The sequence below is a fragment of the Homarus americanus genome, unplaced genomic scaffold (genome assembly GCF_018991925.1).
Source record: "Homarus americanus isolate GMGI-L3 unplaced genomic scaffold, GMGI_Hamer_2.0 scaffold40565, whole genome shotgun sequence".
Taxonomy (NCBI): domain Eukaryota; kingdom Metazoa; phylum Arthropoda; class Malacostraca; order Decapoda; family Nephropidae; genus Homarus; species Homarus americanus.
The window spans coordinates 849,967-867,971 of record NW_024735503.1 but is presented as its reverse complement, the minus strand read 5'-3'; the positions used below and the strand labels follow the sequence as shown (position 1 = coordinate 867,971).

Sequence of the window (18,005 nt, the reverse complement as noted above, 5' to 3'; positions counted from 1 at the left end):
TCTAACAAAACAATGGTACTACAGTAGTGTGATTGACTCTCACCACTGTGCCCAGGGCTTAAATCCCTGTATCAGATGCAAGGAATATCCAATATTCCTTAGTCAAATGTGAGAAAGGTGTACTCCAGGTTTTCTCTGGGTACAGTGCTCTGATTTTCTTTTGTACTAACATTGGACAATGAAGGTCCTAACAAAGTAACAAAGAACAGACTGACAGCCTAAACTGAATGATTATTAAGGTGATAAAGGTTGTAATTAATGATGATGATTACTTTTTACTTTTACTTTTATCCTCCTCACCAATAATAGGATCTTTAGCCGCTTGGACGATCGGTCACGTCTCTGTTACGCACTGTTGGCAAGTACTGGGCATGCACTGGCTCCTGAATGTATCTGAACCTGCTCCAGTGCTGGTCAAGTCTGGTCTTGAAACAGCTTACAAGCAGTGCCATCACAACACTCTCCGGCAGATTGTTTCACGAGTTCACAACTCTCACCCTGAAAAAGTTCGCCCTCATAGTTTTTTGGACTTGTGGCTTCTTCATGCTTTAGCTGTGACCCCTTGTGGGGCGAGCATTCTCCAGTTCCAGGTAAGGACACTCAACTGAGTAGTGCCCCTTGAAAGTTTATACACCTCAATTAGGTTCCCCCTTGCCCGTCTGTAGCATAAGCTAGGCAATTGCAGGCGCTTTGATCTTTCTGGATAGCTGATGTGCCAAAGTGCAGGCACCAGTCTGTTGGCCCTCCTTTGGACATTTTCAATCAACTGACAGTTCTAGCATATCTTGGGGATCAGACGAGGTGACAGACAACTCACAGTACTCCAGGCAGTCAAGCACCTGACTCTTGAAGATCGTTACAAGGGACAGACCCTGGAGATATCTGAACGATCTTCTTTTAAGCTCTAATAGTCTAGTTGCTTGATTCATCTCCTTCTCACAATGGCCCAAGAACTTCAGTTCATTATCAACATACACACCAAGGTCCTTTTCGCATTCAGTCTCTTTTGGTGAAGTTCCTTCGTCCCGTTGGGACATATGATACTCCTCCTTACCGTTGGTACAACCAAGAAGCATCCTCTTACACCTCTTGACTTTGAATCTTAGCAGCCATTTCTTAGACCACTCATGAACAGATTATTTTCTCTACAATCAGTGGTCTGTCATATTAAAAATATTCATCTGCAATAGTTCCAGGGAGGCAAATGTTTCTCAAAATACAGTACATGTATATGTATAACCAGAATTCATAACTTTGGGCTCCCTCCCTCACCTTCACATCTCACTACAGTACAGCATCAATATGATTCAACTTATGCCTAACATTCTTGGTGCAAAAACTCAAAATTTCATCTTGTGGTTTACCTGTGTGGTGAGATAGAGGCCAGCTTCCAGGTGGGTCCTGATGGCTCTCAGGAGTGGCAGAAATAGACCAGGATCTGAGGGTTTGACATCCACCATGATCAACCATTTAGCCAGTGTCCGATGAGGTTCTGACACACGGGAAAAGAAGACAAGTTGTTGCAGAAGCACATCACCCACTGCACCTACAGAACCCTTGTAGTCCTTCAGAGAATCCTGCAAGATAACAGGTGGATATCCATGTTAGACTGTTGCACAGAAAACAGAAGAGCAGGGCTATAGCTTAGGAGATGGTGGGAGGTGTGACCCCAAAATAAATTTAAGCTGTTGGTCGACATGGGGTTGGCATGTAACTTTTCAGAAGGAGGGAAAATGTTCACACATATTTAGGAAGAAAGTTTGCTTTGGGAGGTGCATAAATCTTATCCTATATTTAATCACTGGAATAAATAAGAACTGAAATATTTATACATACTGTATTTCTCTATACTGTACTTGAAAATATAGTAGGCAGGCAGGCAAGTAGGCACGCAGGTAAATATGGATGTACATGACAGTGGGTTGCTACACAAGTGGATGCATCAGAGTTCAAAACTTAGTAAAATCAGCATTCAGATGATACCAGAGTAAAGAGTATGCAATTCCTGCACACGTGTATGAGCAGCATTAATATGCCATCAAGGCGCAAAACTTGATACAGTACCTTGGTATTTATGAAAAGTTCTAAAAATGTCTTCTTATACAGCAGATACAATACCTGTGTATGCAAAGATGAGTTATCATAGAGTAAATGGTCAGAGTATTCTGAATACTACTCTGCAATGTATACATCATTCCATCTTACTTTGAACGTAGGAGGTAATTCACACAGGCACTAAAGAAATTACTGACCAGGGCCTGGATGTGCACATCAACCAGCTTGCGGAGGGTTGTACTGTAGGTATCATAGCCACTGTAAGTGAGCCCTGACTCTGGTGTAGGTAGTGTCAGACGGATGTGAAGCTTACAGGCCATTCTGGCGCTCTTTTTGTTCACCAGAGATGTATTGCTTGTGCCTGCTCTTTTAAATTTCTTCTTCTTCTGACTATGACTTGAGTTTTCATCTTGAGTGACAATCAGAGGAAACCAGCCTTCCTTCTTCCATGGGCCTATTAGAGTCTTTAAAGAGAAATAGTTTTGTTCACAATAAGTTCGGTTCATGTACTATTTAATTATTAATTAATACTAAAGTAAAATTAATGAATAATTCCAGGTAACATTAAAAACATAAAAAACACTGATTAGTAATTATGTGGAATGAACATAATATATTTTATCATGACAGCCATTAAACTGTGTCCATTAACTCACCTTGAGAGGCACGCTAACATGGGCTAATAGTTCAGCTTTAAGGTGACCTTTGTCAATACTTGATAGATAACTTTGAATTTCAGGAGAATTTTGGGGACCCTCTAAGGACCTCTCACATTCTTCAGAAATGTTTTCATTGTTATTATCTTTTGGATCAATATGTTTCTTAGTGTTTCCCCTTTCCCTCAGGCTCCTGAAGGCCCTTAGAGTTCTTGGTGTAGAAAACTTTGTTCTAAAAGATTTCCTCAGGTATGCAGTAACCATTGGTGAGCCATCAGTAACTTCCCTGCTATGATGGGATTCTGACCGTTCTGTGCTGGTGTCATCAATGCTGCAGTCATATTGAGAGGGTAGGGTGCCACTTTGGTCTTCCCCTGTAACTTTATCCATATGAAAACTTGATATAGATGTATTGTCATCTTGTGGTTGCCGTCTGGATAGTTCTGGTGTGGAAGTTTCACTGTAAGGTTTTTTTCCCCTTTTGCTTCCAATTCTCTTGAACATGTTTGTTGCTTTTTGTGATGATAGACGTAGGGTTGTATTCATCCTCTCAGAAATGGATGCTATGCTTAATGTACTTTTTGACTTCTCACGGTTCAATTTGTTATGCCCATTTTCATTTGGTAATTCTTCATGATAACCAATATCATCTTTAAAAGAATTTGTATTGTCCGCTTCTTCCTCCTCACCAAGAGGATTGCCTGAACATGAAATATCACTATTCTCAGACCTCAGAGAAAAGTTATCAGGTTGTCCTTTTTGTGAAGTCTTTGAATCTACAGAATTATTTTGATGCCCCCTTCGAAAACTAGAACGTAGTGTTGTTTTAAGGTTGGATGCACTAATTTTAAGACTGCCATTGCGTAACTTATTCTTTATAGACTTTTTGGAAGCAGAGCTGTCCCTGATGCTTGATAGTTCGAGACTCTGGAAGCTTGCTGATCTACCTCTTGGAGTGCTTGCTCGCATGACATCTGGTGAGAGTTCTGATGAAACAGAGACAGTATCTGATGCATCAAGAGGATAACTGTTAGTTTCCTCCCAGCCTACTTCAACACCATTTGGTAATTCTTCTTCCACATCATTACCAATGGGTACTTTATTGTCATTATTTTCCTTGACGTGTTTCACATTACCAACCTTGTTAACTAGATTTTTTGCTTTTGCCTGAACAGTTTTTGGACTCATTTTCTGTTTTATGGTCTTGGGTGTGTCCTGCTGGCCTTCTTGGTTCTTGTTCTCCCACACCGAGACATTAATGATTGGTATTTCATCACAGTGGTCCACCTCATCATTATGTTCCACTTGTTTTTTATCCCCATCTTCCACTGTATCACCTGATGGAGACTCCTCCTGGTGTTCTCTTATAGTAGTAGCGCTGATGGAACTCTCATCAGTGGATCTACAAAGTAAAATATTATGTAAACTCTTACGCCTAAGATAATACACTTTACAACAGCCATGCTGAATTAAATATTCCTTGGCAGTAATTGACAAATATCACCAAATGAAGAAATTTTCATAAACAAATACAACTACTTAACTGTTTTTATAAAAAAAAAGGATTGTTCTTTACACTGATTCAAAATAAATGAGGAGATAAGTCTTAATTTAGACAGAATTAATTTCTAACTCAAGAACTATTTATCATACTGTAACTTCTTTTTCAGGTTAAAGTTCAAGGAAATGTATAAAGTCAAACAGAGCAAGAAAGTATTACCGTAGTTATTTCCTAGTAAACATGATGTACAGTATCTTGTCTTTTTCTAGTCATGTTGTATATTTATTTCAAATAAACTTTCAACACCTCTTACATTCCCTAATACTGTTTTTCTACCCATCAAAAACAGGGCTACAATACTTTCACCAGTTTCAGCTTATAATTTCCATTTTATATTCCTCCTCTCTCTTCCTTCTGTATATAAGCTTCAAACCACCTAATCCAACAACAACTGTTCCACTTCTTAAAGTCTTACCCAATTTATCTGCATCATTGCAAAAAACGTCTTCATGTGCTTTTATAGGCATTTTTAAGCAGTTTGCACCAAAACTTTATTTTATTTGGTATTTATGGCCCTTACGATGACCCTCAAGCAACCCCTTTCTAGCCTTGCCTTGTACTTCAGGCCTAATTACAGCATGCTTATTCCTATGACAGTGAAAAATTAAAACTGCTGATTTCCTTAAAAGAGACAAACTTATTAATAAGATTCATTAACTGAGGGAGAACAAAATTACTGGTACAGTATCTAAAAACTGCTGTTTTGAAGTTCCCAACAGAAGTTTAGATACAGTGAGGAAACCATTACAATACCAGCAGATGGAGAGATGATGGACATAACAAAGCTAAATCTCCCCTAGACTATTATGGTCAGTGGGTTAACTGTGGTTAACTGACCTGAGAGCACCAGCAGCAGTGTCAGACTTATCCTTCTTGTGCCTGATGCTGCTGGTTATGAGGCGGCCCAAAAAGTCAAGGACTGGACCGCTCTGAGTCTCTTCAACAGGTAAGCTGACAGCTCTCCTGCAAGAAAGTATAGTTACCTCTTGCCTCTAATAACACACAATCATTTCTGATATCCTCAACTGAGGAAGGAAGAGAAAAAAAGGAGAGGAATAACCTACAGCTTATTAGATATGTCAAGGCTTCTGAAGAGTGTGGGGATGTCACAAAAGTAGAACAATTATTATACTTTATGTGTTAGACTATCATAATTTACATAACGTACCATTAAATACAGTATTAAGCGGTTATAATAATACTTAATTTTTTACAGACTGAGGGATAGAAAATCTTAAGATACATAATTATTTGGGTGCTCTTACACAAGGAGGGGGCAGTTAAGAGGAGGTTAACAGGCAAGGAGTTATAGGAAGTGAAAGGAGGATAAAAGATGTCACAAAAAGTCTCAAAGATAAATGTCACAATAAACATTAAGAATTTTAAATGTTTATTTAGCCTGGCCAAACTGAACATGACATGAATTTTAAGTGCTTATTTTTCAAAATTTTATGTACAGTACAGTATAATATTTGAATAGGTCAACAACCTTCCCAAGAGTGTAAGTAGAACGTCTTGTTCTCAAAACATTAATAAATCTGTAAGATACATGGTACTTTAATTTAAGCACATGTCCTATCATAACATATTTATCAACTCAAAATCAAGATTTATGGCAATATATATATATATAATATATATATATATATATATATATATATATATATATATATATATATATATATATATATATATATATATATATATATATATATATATATATATATATATATATATATATATATATATATATATATATATATATATATATTTATATATATACCTCACCAGCAAGGAATACCCTCGACCTACTGGGTGTGACTAGGGAACGCTTACCGGCTAGGCCACAAGGACACTAGTTCTAGACTCTGTTATATCACACAAAGCCTGTTCATCGAGCTGATGGCGCCGTGAACCTCATTGGGAAATATATATATATATATATATATATATATATATATATATATATATATATATATATATATATATATATATATATATATATATATATATATATATATATATATATATATATATATATATATATCTATATAATTGCTCCCAAAGCTTAATTTTCCGGAAAATTATGTCTTTGGGAATGATTTTTCAAGGGGCATATTTTCTGGAAAATTATAAAAAAAAATTCCCAGTGCCTGAAAAATTCCGGGGATGATGGGAGTTTTTTCGGGGTTCGAGAGATGATGTAATGAGCCATTTCTGGAACTTCCGAGAATATTTTTCTATTACCCAGAAAAATCCAGAAAATTCTGGGGATGAGGGATTTTTTCCAGCTTTGAGAAATGAAACAATGCAACTTTCTGGAACTTCCGAGAATATTTTTCCTTTACTCAGAAAATTACGGGGATGAGGGATTTTTTTCCGGCTTTGAGAGAGTCGTCTCGTTACCCAGAAATCTCTCATTCCCGAAAGTGCTGTGCACCAATTGTTCCGGCTCATGAGACACAATTGCTATACCAGATCTCTGAAGACCCACAAAAGTACTGTACCTTCCACATCTGGGGGACCAGGGTACTGGGGAGATGTAGAGTGCACTTGACTTCTGGGTGTGGAGGATACTGTACTTGGTTTTGGCTTGGGGGGATATTTGATCTTAGGTATAAGATAAAAGGGGCAGTTGATGTAGAGTTAGAAGGAGAACTTGATGAGGAATTACAGGGGAATTTGATTTGGGGAATCATTTGGCAACTACCTGTCCAGTAATTGAAATATTGGGGGTAGGGGAGAGAGGGACAAGTGTTCCCATCCCCACCCCCTTTTCAAGCACCTCCACCCTAGTACATGGATCTCCTGTTACAAAGAAAACACAGTAGCCTACACAATATTATGTAATTTTCACTGGTCTTTTGGTAATGACTGACTGACAGGAAGATTAATACAGTACTTTATGTGAAAATGAAGATTAATATCCATCTATTATGAAACAGATAGCTATAAGTGTTAGTACAGGATGTTACAAAAATATTCTGGGTTAATATTCGTCCACTGGCTGTTAGCAGGTTTCCAATTTTCAATATTACAGACATGAAGACTATAAAAAATAAAAAACGACTTATCATTTCTAGTGCAAATCAGAATTAACGGAGTATTTCACAAATTTCTAGACATAAATTTCTGTACCCGCCGTGTTGCCAGTCACTTCTCTCCTCCTCTTCGCGACATTAAAGCCAATCACCTTCAAGTATCATGTCATGTGATTTGGTTGCCCAATCATTTTGAAACTGCCTTCCACTGTGAAATTTCAAATTTTGAAGGCTTTCATGATGGTGTGTGATATTACAAGATTACAGTGTCCTACCAATAACAAGACTGTGTCCGAAGTGTGGAAATTGTTTACCTTTAAGAAAAGACAGAAATTACCATCCTCCACCACTTCCTTCACCAGATGGCCCAGCTATATCCTCCACCACAGTCGCTGGTAAGCTCCAAATGACTGAGCTAGGTTGTATATATTGTAGGTTAGGTTTGCTTCGGTTAGGTTAGGTTAGGCTAGGCTAGATTTTTTTGTGTGTGTGTGTTTTATGGTGTGTTTTACTCAAACCTGACCGCCATTTCTATGCAAATCAGCGGTTTCTGTTACAAATGTAAATGTTATTTTTTTTTTGCAAAAACCGCTAATTTGCACAGGAAATGGCGGTCAGATTGTAAAACACACAATAAAACACCCAAAAAACCTATTATTGTACCAAAACCTGAGGACAGCCAATGTTCGAATAATTACCATACAATATTCTGTTACTAATCAGTGACCAGGTTTGTTAGTCTGCTTGGTGAAGTTTTATTTGTCTGTTAAGCGACGGTTTTTTTTTTTAAGTCCAAAAGGTGATTTTTTAAGTCTGTTATGGTGAAATTGTCAGGTGCACAGCTTTATTAATGTCAGATGAACAATTATGTAGTACAATTAAACAAACAATTCCGAAGATCACCACATAGGAATACTGTATATAAGAAGCAGCCATGGACTCAGTGTTGAGCTTAGCCACTGTGTAGAACTTTGGTACAGTACTGTATATTACTACTCACCAGACTTGAAGCAGCAGCGTTTGCGTGTACATGTTGTTTACGTCCCTGTAAGAAACATCCCTTCATTAATATATAGTATATGTGTTATTATTACCAAAGGTAAATCGTCTCTAATCACGAATGCAAGTGTAAAGCCACATCCATTCATTAAAACAAGTCGTATCAATCCGGTCTATCCCTCAATCTGCTTAGCAGTGACCTTGTATGGGGCAACCATCCGCAATTCCCGATACATGTACTGTACTGTTAGTCTGCCAGAGGGTACAAGGTATTTCTATTTTATACATATCTCAATAAAGACAAGTTGTAGTATGACTAGGTTTACTTATTGTAATATACTGCATACACACTCACACACACACACATACATACATACATACATACATACATACATATATATCTTGATAAAATCACACGGGAAAATGGAAAGAGAGAGAGAGAGAGAGAGAGAGAGAGAGGATATACGTATAACGTACAGGGTGAGGGCATTCTGGGTGACCTTGGTAGCCGAGGTACTGGTGAAGGCGGTAAAACGACTTTCCCCTCCTACTACCGCTTGCACGAACACCACTGGCGGCGATGGGGTGCCTGTTGAGGGAAGGTTTCATTAGTTATTGTGTCTGTGACCGCAGGGGCGGATCCAGGAATATCTAAAGGGGGGTGTCCAAGAAAGTTGTGGGTGTGGGAACATGGCGAGCACTGTTAGCCCACCCAGCTGTTTTTTTTGGGGGGGAGCTGTAATCCCCCGTTTTTTTTTAGATCTGACCAATATCATGGGCATTTTTTTAGGCCATTTAGAAGCCACGTGCACTTGATATTAGGAAATACTCTGAATTCAGTACTAATTACTCTTTACTTTACAAAAATGCCCGTGTACAATATTGCATTTATGAAAAAGTATTGGAATTTTCTGGTGAAAACGGGGGGGTCCGGACCCTAGGACACTCCCCTGGATCCGCCCTTGCCAGTCTCCATCTTTCTGTCACATTCTTTCCTTCTCGAATTTTCTCTATCTATCTATATATCTATTAATTTGTGTTATTTCTGTCTTCTGTATTGCTTTTCCTTGGTGTTTCTTCTCACTTCAATCTGTTGCTCTGAAGTCTAAACTTTTTGCTCTCTCTCTCTCTCTCTCATATTTCATGTCTTTCATCAGTACCAGATAATCTTTAAGCAATTGTGACTTTAAGCGTTTTATCCTTCACTCTCCGTTCATCAGTCTAGAAATCTTAAGCATCAGTGACTTGCATAAAAGTTTGCAAATGAACAGTGTTATCTGCTGTCACTGTAAATATTTCACTGTAAATATTCTGTTTCCAAGACAAACATTAGTACATTAGTCCGAGAGAATTGTATCTTGTAATTTTTTTTATTGTTGTTGGACTTGTGTAATTACTAACCTTGTTACGCGTTTAAGACATTCGTTGTTAAAGCGCAGTGATATAACAATACACATCAACACCCAGGTACAGCATTACAGTACATACCAACACTCAAGTACAGAATTACAGCTGTGGTATTCACCTGTCGTGGGTTCCAGGGCAAGACCTTCCGTGTTTATCTCCTCCAGGAGCAGCTCCACCGTCGGCGCCTCCTACGGGCACACCAGGTCAATTGAGATCAGGTCTCCGTGGTCACACAATTGAACCAGGAACGCGATTGGTAATGACAAATAAATAAATATATATATATATATATATATATATATATATATATATATATATATATATATATATATATATATATATATATATATATAGTTCCTCCCCACCTCAAGATACAAGTAATGAACCCTGCTGGTTCTCGTGCGTGCTCCATAAATAGAAATTGATGGTAAATGAGGATGTCATTTTTCCCCTTTTTGTTACCCCAATTTGCTGGTTAAACTGTGCAGCTAGAGGTCAAAGCTACTTACTGTTACATAATCTTCTAAGTATTCTCTCTTATTCTATCTCTCTCTACAACTTCATCTAAAACTTAACAAAACTTGTGTAATCATCTAGAAAAAAAAAGATATTAAGGGTGTTTTAACAAAGATAAAAATAGCCTTGGGCAAATAAGAAAATAACAGATTATCCTTGAGTTCTCACTAAAGCAATGACCAACAATTACTGTGTGGACCGCACCGATTAAGAATATCTGGCTGTGCTGACCCACACATATTAGTGTGAACTGCGTTGTATCCAGGGCAAAGACACATATGTACAGTAATTATCTGATAATGGTAACTTTCGTACTTGCTTCTTTTTCCCGCAGATGATAATAATAATAATAATAATAATAATAATAATAATAATAATAATAATAATAATAATAATAATTTCGATTATTTACAAGGTTTGCATAAATAATACACAAACAAGCACTGAACAAATTGAAGACACTGTCGGCCCAATACACTTTATCACTTCCCGTGTTTACTGTATTTAGTCCAATACCCCCCAGGAACACCCAACAGTAGACAGGTGATAAGACGTACAGCAGGAGATAAGGACCCAGCAGCATATAGCGTCTTTCAGCTTATCTCTCCACACGCACACACACACAGCCTGATCATGTGCGCCCCCCCCCCCATTAGACGCAACAACTTGGGCCACTTAAGTTACATCACAAAGATGGCGACCAAAGTGAAGTTACTATTGCACTGTGGCGCTGGTGTACATACGTTCTCTTATCCTCCTCACTGCCTACACATCCCAGGAGTCTGATAAAGAAGACTGTGTATGTTAGGGGTTAATATGTGCCCCGTAAAATAAGCACCTATTGGGATCCTTGCACCTGTGACTCTTCTCAGTTGCAGGTCGAATGTATCCTAGAGCGCCTAATAAGCTGACAAATAGCCAAGATATGTCAACAATCGCCGAGATGTGACGAGACCGACAGACAAATGATAAACATATTCAGCCAGTGACAGCAGCAGGATCCAGAGACAAAAGTTTATGAGGCAAGTAAATAACACTGCCAAGGAGGATCTTACCAACCAAGATAACACGAATTACTGTGCTCAAACATAATAAACGGTATTCAAGGCTAGTGATTTTAGGGTGTTTGGTGGATAATGAAATTATGATTAGGTTGTCATCCATAGACCAGCACATAATCACACTAGAAGGGTCGCTTTTTTTTTTCAAGACAGACACATGAACTAAATTCCTCTTTACTGACGACCAGGTGTTTTGGAATCACGGGGATGTCACTGTGTAACCTTTACAATTTAAAAGTTCAATGTTCTTTAATGCTTTGTGGTCTGGCGCCTCCATTAATTTTATAAAATCCTCTGCGAGTGGTGAGCATTATGTAACTCATTTTTATTTCATTTATTTTGAAATTTCTTATCAGTTGGGTTTCCTCACTAAATACATAAGTCAGCTTAATGCGGACATGACACACAGACAGTCTCCTCAGAGATACAGTAAATCTGGACGGAAGCGGTGACGCCAACACGGACGTTAAAAGCATTAGAGCAGCATAAACTTTACATCACCATAGTTGTTTTACCAATTCTAAAAATGCTGTCCCCACTATATTTCTTTAATGTACTCCAATTATTTATTTTTATTGTTATACGTAGTGCATATCATCAATCTCCATATACGAGAAACACGAACAATAGTACTGTACATCAGTCAATATTATGTGATCACACGTACAGTAGGTTGTCGGAGAACGATAAATACGAAACCATAATTTATTGAGATAATTTTTTGCGCACCATAGCATTACCACCCCCCCCACCCTTCCACAAGTCTTCCAGAAGCAAGTCATATACGCAATTACCAATAAACACACAAAGCAAAACTGGTGTTAACACGTGTGGGTGTAAGATATTGGAAGCATAATGTATTGTCTGATGGTAGACCCTGCTGCCATATGGCATCACAAAAATTGTGACCAAGTCCCAGGTTGCTGATCTGACTTTTTGCCTCATTTACACATAATTGCAGGGTCTCAATTGTTTCTCTTACCATTGACAACACAACATACATATATTGTTTCTCACTCTTGATCTTTTTTCAATTTTGTATTTCTTTATGGTTCTTTATCATTATTATTATTATTATTATTATTATTATTATTACATTTTCGCCCCCCAGGCCCCGATGTGGGTCAGTGACCTGTGCCCGGATGGGATAATCCCCGTGTATATAAAAAAAAAATAAATAAATAAATAAAATAAAAAAAAACTAAGAAAAGGTGGCCGAAACTACTGTACTGTATGATGAGCGAAAGGAGGGTAGGGGGGAGAAGAGGAACATCCAAGGAAGAAGTATTGTGCGAGCACGAGTGGGTAAAATGGTGTCAAATGGTTGCTGGGGTTCGAGGTGTTGTTGATGGGTGATACTAGATTGTATGAACTGATAGGGTGGATGTCTTGAGTCTTGTTGTGGAAGAGGAACACGAAAGCAGAAAAAAATACTGTAAGGTAACTGATAAGGGATTGAAAAACGGCAAAATGAAGAGAGAATTTTATGTTCCTAATTATTAATATTATTATCATTATCATCATTATAGTTATTAGTATGATTATTATTTTCTCCAGCCCTCCGCTGTGACTGATGAAGAAGGGTTATACTAGATTGATTAATTTACTATTATTTATCATCTACTGTATTTGCATTCATGCTCTGGATAAATAGATGCGTTTTACAAATCAATAAACAACTAAGTAAAGACATAACATCATTAATCCACACATTTCTCTTGTTGGTCGGTGCATTACAAACAAACAAAGATAGAGGTTACCAGACAGGGATACAAAAGGCAGTGCACCTCCTGCAGCTGGTTCAGTGACAGCAGGTCACCAGCAACTCTCACTCAGCCGTAGATGACCCCAACCTAACCTAAAAGGGCACCGAAACTTAACACGAAGGCGGAGACGATGGCATCTGACCCATTTTATAAAATAAGTAATAGGGCCAAATACCGACCCAGAATTCCAGATGACCCAACAAGAGGGAGGAGGACCTGCCACTTACTATCATGATACGTTATCTAAATATGTTATGTAAGGCGCCCTCTGCCGCACCTCAAGAGCGCAGACAGGTGCTGGTGATACGACGGTGTCACGACAGACAGTACCTCGATGAGGTACAGTATTGACAGATTATGTTAGGTTAGTTTAATGTAGGTTAAATTATGGGCCCCGTTGTGAGTCGATGACCTGTACTCTGGTGGGCTATTCCCCGTAAAAAAAAAAGTTAGGTTGTTACGTTATTTGACATTGTGTTATGTAGGTTCTGCTAGATTAGATTTGGTTCGGCTAATTACAGTATGTAAAGCTTATTAGTTCTCACTCGCGCTTCAAATTACTGTCTTCAAAACAGTAAAAATATACACCTGCCCTTGATAACTACCGTCATAACAATAACAATGTACAACTGACCTTATTGCCAGTCTCCTCCACCATTCTCCGTAGGTCAAGCGGGGTCAAGTTGAACGCCTCAGCGATGACCTCTTTGACGTAGGCCCGAGAGACAGTGCTCGCATCTTGCGTCTTGGAGGGAGTTGTTATTGAAGGCGTGGGGGGGAGGGGAGGGGATTTGGAGGGATCTACTGGAGGGGGTGTGGGAAGTGGTGAGGAATTGGAGGAGACTTCTCTTGGTGGTGGTGACTCTGGGGGAGTAGCGGGGGTAGCGTGCACCTGAGGGTAGTCTGTGTGGCCCTTCTCTGGGGTGGTGGGGGGTTTGGTGATGCTCTGGTTGCTAGTGTGGGATTTCTGACTGGAGACAGAGGACTCCTTTAAACTAGTCTGGTGTTCACTGGAGGTGTTTTGATCCCCGTCTTCACCCGGGATATCGTCGTCTTCATTAAAGGGATTCTGATCCTCAGTAAAGGGATTTCGGTCATCATCTTTGAAGGGATTCTGATCCTCAGTAAAGGGATTCATGTCATCGGAAAAAGGGTTTGGATCATCACTGGAGATACTCGGCTCGGAGGAGACAGAAATGTTAAAGGTATCGACTGAAGTGTGCTCGAGGTTGACAGCTTTTCGTTGGTGGTTGGGTGCACAGGCGTCATCTTCACAAGGAAAATGACCGAAGCAGATGACGTAAGCCACATCCCGTAGAGCCGTCATCTCCTACAGCGAAGAGAGAGAGGAAACGGTGACATAACTGACTCCTAGACACCGTGAAAACATTGAAATAAATCAGGAGAAATATTCTTTCTCCTGATTCATTTCAATGTTTTCTTGTGAAAGAAAATGGGGAGTAACAAAGACGAGATAAATACTGGGAGTTACTGAGTGGAAGAGACGGACGACGGTGATTACTGACATTCACCAACAAGCATAACACATGGAGCTGCCTTTGTGATGTTTATTGAAGAGGCATATTCATACACGGACGGACGGACGGACGAACGGACACTAAGGTGGGGGCATAAGAAAAAAGGTGATGTATAGCGAGGTGTGTGTGTGTGTGTGTTGTTGTTATCACTCATTTATCACAACAGTAAACTAATATCACAATTTCTTGTTACAGTAATATCGTAATTGTGTTAGTGTTAGAATATTATGTGATAAGCCTCGCCCATACTAAAGTTCCACGCATGCACACACACACATACACACACACCTGGGCGCTTCGAGAGCCCTCCATGACAGTCGTAACAGCAGCGGAGGACATGATGGAGGAGGAAGCGTGAGTGAGGGGGTGAGTGAGGGAGAAGGAGGATGGAGGGAGCAGTGTGACACAACACCCTCTTGCTGTCAGCGTGTTCCCTCACTCCCCTCAGTCTCAGCACTCGTATCAAGACGGGCCTGTCTCCTCACACCTTGCTGGGGTCTCTTGCTGACTGGCGAACCCACACTGCTGACGCTTCCTGAAGTGAATCTTGCTGCTAGCCAGCGACGAACGCTGCTGACGAACGCTTGGTACGGCGACCACTTTCCGGCACAGCTGATGATCAGACGGAAAAAATTATCAGATAATAATAATAATAATAATAATAATAATTCAGTTAATATATTGCATTTAAAACCACATATTAAATACTGCACTGCTGGCGAAGAGGATAAAAGTAAGACCAAAATCACATCAACATACACACACACACACATACACAGTCTTGAATTGTATTGAATTATGTATCTGTTCCCTTCTTTCTAATTTCTTTTAAATGACATGTCAATTTTATATTCAGCACTATAAGAAAATTTTTAAATGTTTGTAATAAATTCATTGTTTTAAAACTTAGCTTTATGAATGAATATTATTTGTAAATTACAATTCTAATTTGACCATGGACGTCACCTTGTAATAGTAATGAGTGTCTAATTGGTCCAAACACTGACCAATTATACCCCGTGTTTAAACCGCTGGGCCAATGGGCCATGCCATCTGAGTTTGAGGGCACCAGCTGCGTGTGTGTTTTTCAGTGATCAAATGACCATTTCTTTCGAGTAGTGGTCAAGGTTAGCATAGTTCATAGATCATTAGATTAAGTCAGTGTCGTCTGAATTTAAAATACATGAACTAAGAAATATATTATATTCGTGGTGCTTTTCTAACGCTGGCCACGTTGCTTTAAACAACAGGTCCAATGCACGGTGGTGAGGTGAGGTAAACTTATCACTAAAAGAATCAAAAATATTTCGTTCTAGTTTATCTTATCTCCCTCCCGTGGTGACAGATTTCCCTCTAGAAAAATTATCATCTACAAGCGGAACATTGTTTTGTTTCAAGTGCATTAATATTTAAAAAAAAAATCACTGTAGAGGTTAATAAAACAAATAATATTTTCCAATGTATGTTTTAGCATCACGGATATACCCCAAGGATCATATAGACAAAATATAGAAATTAGGAAATACTCAATTTAGGCCAGTGTTGAGTTTGGCGTTCCTGGGTCGTGAGAAGTTGTAAGAGACTGACTAATTCAATTCATTGTTTGCGTTGCTATTGGTGACGTCAGTGAGCTTGGCTTGAGAGGGAACCTTCCCATGAGTTTTTGACCTTAAAGACCTTTTGGTTTGTTTCGGTTGCTTGTGGCGTTCCCTGTGCGTACGTGAATGGCTCTAGTGCAGTATACCCTTCAGGCTTTGGCTTCACCCAGCAGGCCCTAGTGCAGTATACCCTTCAGGCTTTAGCTTCACCCAGCAGGCCCTAGTGCAGTATACCCTTCAGGCCTTAACTTCACCCAGCAGCACCCAGCAGGCCCTAGTGCAGTATACCCTTCAGGCTTTGGCTTCACCCAGCAGGCCCTAGTGCAGCTCAGCTTCACCCAGCAGGCCTTAACTTCACCCTAGTGCAGTATACCCACCCTTACTTCACCAGGCCCTAGTGCAGTATACCCTTCAGGCCTTAACTTCACCCAGCAGCACAGCAGGCCTAGTGCAGTATACCCTTCAGGCTTTAGCTTCAGCAGGCCTAGTGCAGCAGGCCTTCACCCAGCAAGCCCAGCGCAGTCATAGCTTCACCTTCAGAGCCCTTCAAGCCACCCAGGCCTTAGCTTCACCCAGCAGCACCCACCAGGCCTTAGCTTCCTTAGCTTCACCCAGCAGCCTTAGCTTCACCCAGCAGTAGCAGCATGCAATGCAGCAGGGTGTGTATTCCCAGGCCTTGGCTTCACCCAGCAAGCCCTAGCGCAGTATACTCTTCAGGCTTTAGCTTCACCCAGCAGGCCTTAGCTTCTCCCAGCAGCACCCACCAGGCCTTAGCTTCACCCAGCAGCACCCACCAGGCCTTAGCTTCACCCAGCAGCACCCACCAGGCCTTAGCTTCACCCAGCAGCACTCACCAGGACTTAGCTTCACCCAGCAGTACCCTCCAAACCTAAGCTTCATCAGTGATAAGATAAGAGATACTGCCTGTGCATGATTACTCATTCCTGTGCATGACCTTCCACCCTACTCCCTCTACCACTCAGCGCAAACTTCCATCTTCTACCACAACCCTAGCCCCCACCACCACCATCTAGACCACAACCTAGCCCCCACCACCACCTCCTAGACCACAACCCTAGCCCCACCACCACCATCCTAGACCACAACCCTAGCCCCCCCCCCACCACCATCCTCTTAGCCCCATCACCATTATCGTCACACAACCCCCCACCCCACCACCATTCTCTACAACCCTAGCCCCACCACCATTATCTTCTACCACAACCCTAGCCCCACCCCACCACCACCATTCTCTACCACCCCTAGCCCCCCACCACCATTATCTTCGACCACAACCCCTAGCCCCCACCCCCACCACCACCATTCTCTACCACAACCCTAGCCCCCACCACCATTATCTTCTACCACAACCCTAGCCCCCACACACTACCACCACCACCACCACCATCCTGTACCCTTAATCTTCACGTGATTCAAAGAGGCTTCCTGGAACAGCCCCATCAACATAACTAACTAACTAACTGCCTTGATGATGTTTAATGAGAACCAAGACTCTGTCGTGGCTGTGGTAGGTTCATTCACCCACATGAGAAACAATTATCACCTAATAACATTTTAAGAATTATCCGTGTCCAGGGTTGTGTAAATTTGTGTGACCTTCATACTACTCCCTGTGGTCATCCATTACCACTACCACTACCACCCTCATTACCACTACCATCACCTCCATCATCATTACCATCACTATCACCATCGTCACCACTACCACTACCCTCATTACCACTACCATCACCTCCATCACTACCATCACTATCACCATCGTCACCATTACCACTAACCATTCATC

At 40.3% G+C, this 18,005-nt stretch overlaps 1 protein-coding gene across 2 annotated transcripts in view; it reads right to left on the bottom strand.

Annotated features, from left to right (window-relative positions):
• Window positions 1-18,005, bottom strand: part of LOC121871178 — a 47,253-nt gene that overhangs the window by 20,992 nt on the left and 8,256 nt on the right. For both annotated transcript variants that reach the window (XM_042373339.1, XM_042373338.1), the window contains exons 2-10: window positions 14,889-15,212; window positions 13,697-14,392; window positions 9,838-9,907; window positions 8,790-8,901; window positions 8,314-8,358; window positions 5,110-5,235; window positions 2,712-4,113; window positions 2,253-2,519; window positions 1,365-1,577 (exon numbers count right to left, since the gene is read on the bottom strand). In XM_042373339.1, coding sequence (XP_042229273.1) covers window positions 1,365-1,577; window positions 2,253-2,519; window positions 2,712-4,113; window positions 5,110-5,235; window positions 8,314-8,358; window positions 8,790-8,901; window positions 9,838-9,907; window positions 13,697-14,392; window positions 14,889-14,939 — 2,982 coding nt within the window. In that variant the 5' untranslated portion in view covers window positions 14,940-15,212. The remainder of the gene's footprint in view (window positions 1-1,364; window positions 1,578-2,252; window positions 2,520-2,711; window positions 4,114-5,109; window positions 5,236-8,313; window positions 8,359-8,789; window positions 8,902-9,837; window positions 9,908-13,696; window positions 14,393-14,888; window positions 15,213-18,005) is intronic.